The sequence below is a fragment of the Taurulus bubalis genome (assembly GCF_910589615.1).
Source record: "Taurulus bubalis genome assembly, chromosome: 2".
NCBI classification, from domain to species: domain Eukaryota; kingdom Metazoa; phylum Chordata; class Actinopteri; order Perciformes; family Cottidae; genus Taurulus; species Taurulus bubalis.
In genome coordinates, this window is record NC_136590.1 from 22307623 (window position 1) to 22319192 (window position 11570).

Below are 11570 nucleotides of genomic sequence, written 5' to 3' on the forward strand. Positions count from 1 at the left end.
CATGTTTATGGACATGAATTTTTGTTTTTGTTTTTTCCAACGTGGCGCTCAGGATGAAAACTACGCCAATGGAAAGAAACCAGAACTCAAGAGGGTCAAGTGAAAAATAGAAGAAGCAACAAATATTTTATGAATGGTATTTAGGCTGGATGCTACAGGTGTGGAAATGACTTGATTCTGCATCGATGCAGCGAGACAACGTAATCAGTGACTTAAACTAAGTCAGTCTGATGGTTCATGCAGAGTTCATGCAGTGTGAAATACAACAGGCATCCAGGAAGTGACTCATCTTAGAGCTACCATGTGAGAACCTTATATTGTCGATTACAGAACACTGCAGAAGGATTCGTGTACTGAGGCATTGAGGTATTGCAAAGATGCAGATTCTTATTTCATAGAATATCTTTTGAAAGCACTTTCGAAATAAAAAAAGGAATTCAGAGTTATTCTGATGGAAAAGTAGTCATGTGCAGTAAATAACTGGCACTTTTTGGGGTATTCTCTGTGCGTACTTTTGTCTGTGGAAGTATTTGTGTGTGTTTGTGCAGTCGCCCCATCGCTCGTTGCTGGTGAACTCACATTGCTTTGAGATCGGTGCAATCTGAGCGCTCTGTGAAATTAGAGTCTGGGGTATTTACTGAGCAAAACAAAAACAGCCTCTCTGTTTCCTTCCGCCCTCCCTCCTGTGAGCCCCATCATGGACACAAACCGGCCCTGTGCTGTGCTGCTAGGCTGCTGGCAGCCGGCACCCTCGGGTGCCCTTGGTCACTTCCCCTGCTTGTACATCCCTCTCGCTGTCAACCTCAGAGAGAGAGGTCAATGCTGCTGCAGCTTCCTTCACAGCGGTACCGCTTTGATACAAACATTTTTAAGTTGTTTACGGACGCTTTTACTCACGAGTCTGAAGGGTGGTCATGAGACACGAGACATGAGACATAGGAGAAATGCACAAAATATTCTCCTAAATTTCCACACATGCACAGCCAATCTCTGGATTAAGAACATATATTATTAAATTATAAATCTTTTATAATGAGCCCCTCGAGTGCCTCCTCTTCCTCCTTTTTCAGAGAGACAAAGGACAATAAAGAACAGTATGACTCCACCATTCCAATTATTATTATTATTATGAATTTCTGACGGCTAAAGTGAAACTCTGCCATTTTCAATAAGATGGCGTGGGTGTTTATTTAGTGTTTGTCCTACAAGTGTTTTTTAAAACAGCCCTGGAAGTTAGGTTAATGACCGCAGACACGTGACACAAGAGGCTCGGCGACCTCAAAGGAAGCCAGTCGATGAACTACGATTTAAAATGTCTTTGTGTGATTTTTCTACGTGGTAAACAAGCAGAATATCTTTGGGCTAAGACCCGGTTAATAATTGGAGAACATGTACAACTGCTCCGCTATGAATCCTTCTGCCTGATAACAAACAGTCTCTTATCAGTTCTGTTCAGGTTTATGGGATGGAGTGGGAGTTTCCACACTTTTCAGCCAATCTGATGTCCATTCTAACAGAACCTTTGTCTTCTTTATTGCAGAGAGAACGGCTACCCGTGTTAACATATCAGTGTTTATTGTTTACAAATTGTGTTTTTTCCCCTCATAATCATCAAAGTGACAAGTTCCCAGTAAATTCCCCTGAACATCTTGTCAAGTTGCATCATTCAGCTGATGCGATTGTACAACGTATCATCATACAGCCGTTTGTATGATATCCTACGAAAAGTTACTCCTCATTTTTCATACGTTTTCATGTCGTTTTACATGTTTTTCAAGTCCATCAACACATGTCAATTTCTGCTCAATTTCTCAATTACTGCATTTCAAAGTAAACTTATGTCTTCACAGGAAACAACACAGTTAGATTAGCGATCTACTGGATGGAAGATCACTGGTTGTTGTAAAACACGCAGACAACCTGTGCAACCAATCAGGGCTCTACTCTCATTGAGCGAATGCACTGGCTGCTGTTGATCTGTACACATCAGAACTAAAAGACGTTATTAATGTCACAAATCTGTCTTCAGGAAATTGTGCCGGGAGACTCGTGAAGAATGAGGTTTCATGTTCCAGCTGCACAAGTTAGACTTTCCAAATTATGCAAAAAAATTGACACAGAAAAAAAAGAGGAGTAACTTTGAGTGAGATACCAAACAAATCCATGGTGTTCGCTGCTGACTTTATTCCTCGTCTTCTCTCTCTCTTTTGTATGTTTGTATTTGAATACATCTTATTACAGAAAGACAAAATAAAAGAAGCAATACTCTGATCCTTCTCCTCTTCCTCAAAAGGCTCCGAGCTACCAGGTCTGCCCTCTTCATCTGAACCCTCCTCCTGATAATTGCTAAACAAATGGCTGTGTCTGCACACCAGTTTGTCTTTATGGCTCTGAGGAATGCAGAGAAACGGTGGCCATTCGCCTTTGGATCTCCATAAAATAAAAGACAAGAGCTGATAGTGTCGAGGGCCCCCCGGTCGGCTCGCTGCAAATCAACAGAGCAGAAATCATGACGGGGTCATCGGAGTAAAAACAAAACCTTTGAGACTGTGGCGACGTTTTATGACCGCTAATAGAGGGAGAGATACGGTGGCAATGACGAGTAAAGACAAGAGGTAACTGGACACAATCCACTGAGGATCGATACATTTTAATAAAACATTTGATCATACCTTTATATCGCTATTACACTTTAGTGCAGACACCAAACACTTATTCTAAAATGAGGCATTTGTCTTTGAAGTTACCGGCGTGAAACATGAGTTTTATGCTTCTATGCTAATGTATGATTTACACACACGTCCATAAACAAATATATATATATATATATATATATATAAATATATATATATATATATATATATATATATATATATATATATATATATATCCCAACATACTGCATGTTCATAAATCTCCATATATGTACACATACTGTAAATGCAGAGGTGTCAAAAGTATTCACATTCATTACTCAAGTAGAAGTATAGATACTAGGGTTTAAAAATACTTCTGTAAAAGTTGAAGTATCAACTTAAGCTTTTTACTTAAGTAAAAGTGTAAAAGTACTGGTTTAAAAACTACTTAAAAGTATAAAAGTAAAAGTAATGTAAGGGGAATGTTTTTTTTTTCCATTAAGGACAAACTCTTAAGCCGCGTTTCAGGGGCCTATAGTGCACTACCCCACCTCCCCCAAAACAATCATTTTTATAAAGGCCATAATGACTATAATGTTTTAAAATGTTATGTTGAAAAATGTGGGATGCACTAGGCTACCCGTTTCAACTGCATATATGCCCATTTAAAATTATCACATTTTATTACAATGCAAATACATTAAAGTACCATATATGTACTGAGCATTAACATGCGTTTCATGGAGCAGAAGACATGATAACTAGTTGCCTATAAGTATTGTAATAGTGCAAAATAGGCGGCGGCGGTGGCAGCGACTCCGACACAAACACTTAAAGCTGTGGTTCTCAAACTTTTTCTGTAAATAACATAATTGTGTGACTCATCTGTGCTTTTATAAATAACAGAATAAAGAAAATTGCAATCACTTACAAGTAAATCAGATTGCCCCATCAGACAATGTTTTGTGTAAGTTCTATCTGTGCAAAAAATAACTCATATTTAGTTACTACTAAATAGCTCATTGTGGAAAACAATATTTGTTTTATTTTGTTTGCCAAACAAAACAGAATGAGTGCAGATATGTGAACCATCACGTTGTATCAGTATTAGTGGAGCAGTGAGCTGCTTTCCTCGACACATATGTTATAAACGGGGTTGTAGATTTGATACGGCCTCTCTCAATTCATGCTCAATATTGAGCTTAGATCTATTTTTTTATTTTGAGAAACGCAACAGCAAGAAAAGACGAGCTCACGGAGCTCACGGCGTCGCGTCAAATCGCGCATGCGCAAGCGTAACCTGTTAACGGCGCACCGTAACCATTTACCCGAAAGTACAGGCATTTGTCCATGTATTTATTAATGACTTAGTTTTATATCCGTGAACTTTGTACTTTTGTAATATGTGAAGCCAGCAGCTCATTGTTGGTAGAAGACACGAGCACTTTGTCTCTTTCACCTGGAGCAAGAGAGCTGCTCCGGGTTCAGAGAGCTGCTCCGGTGTGAGGAGAACTCCGGTTGCTCCTCACATGAGAGCTGCTGTTGCATCTTCACCCTGGGAGCGTTTAAAACGCAGATATAGCGGTCTACTTTTCACGCGACATATTTTTCGACGCTCTCTGTCCGCTGGTGTATGTGCTCAGTGCTCACCTGTGTGCGCGCGCACGTATCTGTGGGCAACGGGGCGGAGAGGTTTTTTGTGTGTGTGTTTTTGAACGATGACAAGCCGGAGTGAAAACAAACCAAAATGAAATAGTAACGAGGCTATTTTTAAAATGTAGGGAGTAGAAAGTACAGATATTTGCGTGAAAATGTAAGGAGTAGAAGTAAAAAGTCGTCTGAAAAATAAATACTCCAGTAAAGTGTAGATACCCAACATTTCTACTTAAGTAAGGTAACAAAGTATTTGTACTTTGTTACTTGACACCTCTGTGTAAATGATGAATGTATGGGAACAGTTCTATCAGAGTCTTCATGGATTAACTTTCCAAAATACCCGAGGTGGCTGATAGCTGACAGAAATTTCTCACGTCACCTTGTTAGTTTTCATTGTTGGTCAACAGTCTTTAAAACTCTTCTTCGCTATTAATCATATCACACAAATCATTTAGGAGACAGAGTTCTTTGGAGCTGAACTTGCAACATCCTTTTATTGAGGTTAACAGCTCGTCCAGACAATACCAACCTTCTTGTGTCGTCCTATTTCTGTCTCTTATTTCTTGCCACTCTTTGTTCTTTTATTGTCCCACAAAACAGAAAAGGTCCTTCTCAAATTTTGCTTGCAGCTAGAGGGGAGCAGTCCTTGATCCAGAACTCTTCTAATGGCGTTTGGATTTCAAACGTCACGAGATACTCATGAATTATCCGACATAAAGTCACTTTCCATTCGAATAGAGCTCAAACTGCCTGAAGACACTTGTTGTTGGGAGACAATGTGGACGGACATCTCCATCCTGTCCGTAACTACATGTTTAGAGATACTGAAAAGATTTCTTTGCTCACCACAAAATGATTTCACCTTTTGTTTTTATTCAACATTGTTTTCCCAGACGGATGAAGGGTAAACGGTGGCAGTCGTTCAAGAGGTTTTGCAGCTCCCGATAGATGAGTTTTCAGACCACAGCCATTAAGAAACAGTAGAGTCGGACTGTCTGTGGGTGGGCGTGTGTTGTCTGGTACAGAGACACGGCTGGGCATGATGGGTACGATGACATCATTAGACCAAACAACTCCAGTGGGTTTTTATCGGTCTGCTCAGGAACTGAGGCTCTGCAGGAGAATCAGGCTGGTTTATGGGTCTGTGTATGCAACAGGATGATGCTATGAAATACTTGTTTATCAGCCAGTAAGGCCATTTGTTCTCTAATAAAATGCAGCTGAATAAAACCTTTCAGAATATATTTGCAAAAAATCTCTTCTTTTTTTTTTACAATAAGTGTTTATGGAAGGACATGAGGGAATCTGCATCACAACATCAGAGGAGCATTGATTACCTTTGGTTTTAATTTATCGAGGAATTTGCAGATCAGCATGAAGCAATACGTTGTTGTATTTATTGATACCAAATCACCGGCACCAGCAGAAAGAGATGTCCAAAAGGTGTCCAAAAAGTAAAAGACAAATCTAAATCAGGTCCATCTTCCCAAATGTTGTGTCCCCAAGAAGGAACCAAACCAATGAATCATGCTTCCTCAAATGAACAATCAGTGTGGGCGACGAGCTGAGACTCGTTGTCAGCAGACGCTTGCTCAGATGCAAAGCAGCTGCGTGTGTGTTGCTCCGGAAAGTCAAATCGTTAGTCAAACCAAAACCATTTTGGCCTTCAGTGGCCTGAAAAATGTCCGTCGGCAACAAGGCCCTTAAAAAAGACGTCCAAAGGGTTCACTAATGGAAGGCCGACGAGACAGGAAGACATGTGGAAGAGGGTCAGTCAAACAAAGTCAAACAGAAAGGAGACCCCCGTACAATGCCGGGACGTTAAAATAACATGCTGGAAACCAATCTGAACCATATCGGAGTATTGATCTTCAGGAATCATTAGGCGTGACTGCCAACACACTCTTGATCTGTACGCTACAAAGTTACTCTGTAACTTCCCCCGTCTCCGCTCAGTCTCACAGGAAACCTATCGGTGATTTCACGACAGAAGAATCTGGAAATAGGTTTCATATTAGTTACTTATTCTGCCATTACGAGGTTCATGAACAGATTGATTCCAGAATATATACATGGACTGCTTGAAAGAAAAGTGAGAAGGGTTAAAAAAAAAAAAAAAACTTTCAAAAGACTCAAGACCAACTTTAGTCTTTGGCTGACAGAACGTTGAATATTATTGTCTACATAAAGCAATGGCACTATTTTGTATAATAGGAAATAGGAACATCTTAAGCGTTGACCAAAGATGTATTTTTAACCTTCCTCTTGTGTTAGGATCGGCATTGACACATTTTAGGTTTTTAAATGCATAAAAGAACCACACAAATGTGTTATTGCATCAAGGCTTTTTGACTTTGTCAGGAACCTTCAACTAAATAAAAAAAAAAAAAAAAAGTTTCACTAAATTATAAAATGCTCTGGTAGAAATTATGACTTTTGTGTTGTTAGGGTCGGTTTCGACCCAGTTATAAAAATAAGATTTGCTTGATTGGTTGTTGTTTGTTTGACCTTGCAAATCAAAATTTTGTGTTATGGCTTTTCATTTTGTGTTTGTATTAAAATTCTAATGCTGGATTTTTTTCAAGCCTTTTTCTGGAAGTAAATATACAGTATATGGGTCGAAATTGACCCATAACACCATATATGTTACTATAGTTAATAATATTAAAATGAAAAAAATAGATAAAACTAATTCATTTCAGAGATGTGTTCTAATACCCCACACAACAACTTTGTATTTATTTATATGATTATCATGAGGTTCATTTTACCATTTTTTTAATTGAAATCGAGGGGTATGCTGACAAAGAAAAGGCCCAGAGGCCCACACCAAAAAATATTAAAACATACAACAATATTTTTAAGGATAAGGAAGCCTAACAAGGTAACCAGGAGATGAGAAACAAATTGGATTATATATAATTGTTTTTAGTGTATTTTACAGCTGATTTGAGACATCATTCATAATTAGCTGATTTAAGACATTTAACATAAGAGATGGTAACAGAAAGCTAACACAAGAGGAAGATTAAGGCATTCATTGGGGTCTGGGAAGATGTAGAGTGCATTGTATTACTATTTTCTGCTACTTTATAGACTAAAATGCTCCATGTCCCTTCACTCAAGGGAGGATGATGAAGAATGTTATCATCAAATCCAGTACAGGTGATGACTGGTGAATATAGAAACATCTCAGACCAAACCCCGGGTCAACAAACTGGAGCATTTACGCGTCAGATATTTTCTGCACATGCAGGTGTTTAAAGAAAACCACTTTCCTCCTCACAAACTTCATTCATAAACAAGTGTTCGATGCAGAAGACGTCACAAAAAAAGATCAGCGAGTTCATTTACTGAAAAACTCACTCAGCAGGACGCACAGAAACAGGGATAAAATACATACTTGAGTAAGCCAGAGACCTGCATGTTTGACGAGCCTCAGCAGCCTTTCACTGCCGCTGTGACTTTTCTCATGAGGTCGGCCCTTTATCATCCTGGCTTTCAGCCTGGAGGCGGCCTGTGGATATGCGGGCTCTGCTCAGACAGGTCGGGCAACATACTGCTGTCACGACACCGGCTTCGTTAAGCGCTCTTTGAAAACCACCAACACAATAACACACATACATAAAAAAGAAAAAAGAAAAAAGAGAGAAAGCGTTTAGGCAGAACTCTCTGTCGTGCTCTGCTTGATAGGGAAACCCTGTGTTTGACACTCATTTATTTCGGAGACGAGAGAGGATGAAATGCACAGTGAGTGAAAGAAACAAGACGAACAGAGAGCGACCTGAGTACTTGTGAGGAATGTGTTTGAGAAAGCGTCTTCCTGCATATTCACGGGGAATCAAGAGCATGTATGGTAAACCCTCTACAGCTGCGGTTGGCTTTAATTTGCCTGAGGGGGCAACTATTTAACTTAAACTGACTCCTTTGTTCCTGACAAAGTCATGCTTTGCATAACATGAAGCACGCCATGTTGCAGCAACGAGACTCGGGAGGAAAAGCGCGGCCGAATGTCGTCGATTTTTGTGTGTCTCGAGCACAACAGAAGTGACACAAAGCGTGTTGTTGCAGAGACGCAGCATCACATGATGTTTTTATGTTAAAATGTGTCCTTGTAAGTTGGCACATAACTAATCAGACTGTCACGCAAACAAGACAGCGTTTTGTCTCATGATGCTCGAGTGAATGATTGACGACTAAAAAGCTGTGTTCATGTTTTCAGCAATACTTTGTGATTCGTGGAATCCCACAATGCAGTTCATCTCAGCTATAAAATACCGCTCTGTTTATGACATGTCAATCCGGCCGACATGCTCCTGCAGCATGGTAGGCCGAGAAGGTACACAGTGTTTTTAAAACACACGAGAGGAAAAAAAACAGAGACGAGGAAATAACTTGTGCGGAGAGAATCTGCAGCCATAAAAAAGCTGCAGCTTCCGCCTTAACCCTTTTTTATTTGAGGTTTAATTCATCAAGCACCTATTACATTTTTTTATCCTAAACCAACAACTGAAATAAAGATTTATCCAAGTCAGTGTCATCAATCAGAATGAGTGCAAAGCTTGTTGGCATAAAAAAGAAAGAAAGACATGAAAACAAAAATACTACTGGCCTGACTGTTGACCGATACAAGACAACACAAACTCCTGTCCCAAGTAAACAGTAATAACTGAGTAATAACTGAGTTACACTGTGACACACTGAGGTCCGACTGCAGCGAGGAGAGGCTGGTTAGATGATCTAATGATCACACCTGTCCAGTTGACAGTGCCCATAAAGTCGGTTCCAAACAGCCCCAGCATCTGACCGCTTTCATTCAAAGGCGGCGACCTCCGGTGAGTGAACGTGGAAGTTTCTTAAACATTGCAATCTCTCTTCTGACCACCAGGGGGCGACTCCTATGGTGTATAGAAGTCTATGCTTCATGTGTTGAAGCTGCATTCTCTCTCCTGACCACCAGGGGGCGACTCCTATGGTTGTATAGAAGTCTATATAAATGACTCTAATTCTCTCTTAAATGTATTCCCTCAGTAAACATTGTAAACATTAGTTTATGTCTCAATCTCTAGTTTCAAGTCTTATTCAATACAGCATGAATAATAATAATTCAATAATTGGCAGCTTCCTTTGGAACACAGGAACCAGACGGCATCACATCCACACGCGTCAGCGCTGATATAAAGCATCAATAGAGTGACCAAAACCTCTTTGGCCTCTCAAACGTCTGCGTTGGTGGTACCGTGTGAGGAGCGGAGCGGCGTGAGCCTCGGGGTCTGTTTACCAAACACCAGCATCGTGCCAAGGCTTCTGTGTTTGTCTGTTGTGACCACGCGCAAATTCACAGCCGCTCAAACTTTGGATGCAGCCGTTATGTCTCTGCTGCGATCCACAAAAGGAGGTGGTCACTTTTTTGTTATCTCTGCGACTGCACGTGACCCGAGCTGCTTCCTGAAATGCTCGGCCACACATATGGCATCAGAGCATTTGCCGATTATCTTCTGCAGATCTACACAGAGCATTGCGATGGTGCAAGGAGAAGAGGCCATTTAGCAGACTTTGTCTAAAATTCAACCAGCTTCTGCATCATGTGATCACATCCGCTGACCGCTCAGCTTCTGCAGGTAGGCAGGGACGTTCACCATCTTGTTCTATTTTAGTGTTTTTAACTTAAATTAAATGTCCTTCTATAATGTGTTTCTTTTGCACCTTTATCTCGATGCTTCTAATGTTTCACGTAAAGCACTTTGAATTGACGTGTTGGTGAGTTGTACTGTATAAATAAACCTTTCTGAAGAAGCTTAGTGTGTGTAATAGAGAAACAATGAAAAATCACCAGGGTATTACTGGGGTAGTATTAACTATATAACCAATTATAACACTTGTCGCTATAACACTTGTTTGTTGGCAAATTAACTCCAACAATTAACAACAATAATCCTGCTTGTGTAATAATTTGTGTAATAAGTGTAATAATTTGCAAATGTAAGGGCTTTATGTGTATGTATTTCATTAATACAAGTCTTAAAAACAACATCTTCCTACTGGAATACATCTAACTTGCACCACAGGAATACAAATATAGTTTGATTTCAAGGATCTGTATCGCAGAGCTGCCACTAGTTGCTTCACAGCTTCCAGGTGAACTGTACCTGCGTGTTCAGGTGTCTGTGGAGGACTTTAACCCACTGAGCTGATCCAGGTGAGCTGCCTCCTCTCGCAGGTAACAGCAGCCTGACAGCATGCGGCTCAATGGTAATTAAATGGTAATTAGAAGCTTCGTGTCATGAAAACGACCTTTTATTCTGACTGAAGCAGCAGGTGCAGCAACAGCGTCTGTTCTAACATAAAGTTATAGAAATAACCCCCAACCCAACAAAAAAGGCCGGACCTCCGGTTCCGTCGATCGGCGGTGACTCTCACCCCAGGTTTGACGTCCTCAAACACGGACGTCTCCTCGGCGCCGTCCGCTCCGGGCATCCTCACGGGTTTCAGCTGCGTGAAAACCGCACTCTCGTCGGTCGTGTGCGGCGGATTCATGGCCAGTCCTACCCTCGCTGCCATCAGAACGGTTACTTATCGTACAAAACAGATGTGTTGCGGTTTAAATGCTCTGAAAGCTACGTAGTTATTCCACAGCCCTCCCCTCTCTTCTGGCCCTCAGGTAGGTTTTACCTGAGCTCAAGTATGGACCCTGCAGCAAAGCGAGCCAATGGGAGCGCAGCATGAGTCTTGGGGTGCAATCAGCTGCGTGGAGGGAGGCGGGACTTACTCAAGAGACTCCGACAAAAGAAGGAAAACCAACTGGAGAACATCAGTATTATCGCCTCAACCACACACACACACACACACACACACACACACACACACACACACACACACACACACACACACACACACACGCATGATCACTGCAGTTTGTGTGATAAATTCCTGCCAAATAAAGACCTTTTACTTTTTTTCCTTGTCATCTTTCTTAAATTGATTTGTGCGACACCGTGTATCATCGTCATACAAAAAGAACAGTGTGAACAGTAAAAAACTATTTGATCATACTTCATTTCATATAATTCGCTGGAAACCTTAAATAAATCTATCTTCATAGACAGTTTTTCAAACCTGTTGTATGTGATCCTAATAATAAGTTGGACAATCACAGATGCACACAAACACACAGGAAATAAGACAAAGTTGCCAAGACTGTGCATTTCATTGCATGTCAGCAGGTTCAGCAAGTGATGAAGCGTTAGTTGTGGTAATAACAGCAGCACACACTATGTT

At 40.7% G+C, this 11570-nt stretch overlaps 1 protein-coding gene across 1 annotated transcript in view; it reads right to left on the bottom strand.

The window, feature by feature from the left end:
• Window positions 1-10853, bottom strand: part of klf5l (Kruppel like factor 5 like) — a gene marked incomplete at its 5' end in the record, with an annotated part of 27393 nt that extends 16540 nt beyond the window's left edge. The window contains one exon of the mRNA XM_079238000.1: window positions 10713-10853. Coding sequence (XP_079094126.1) covers window positions 10713-10853 — 141 coding nt within the window. The remainder of the gene's footprint in view (window positions 1-10712) is intronic.
• Between the last annotated feature and the right edge of the window lie 717 nt (window positions 10854-11570).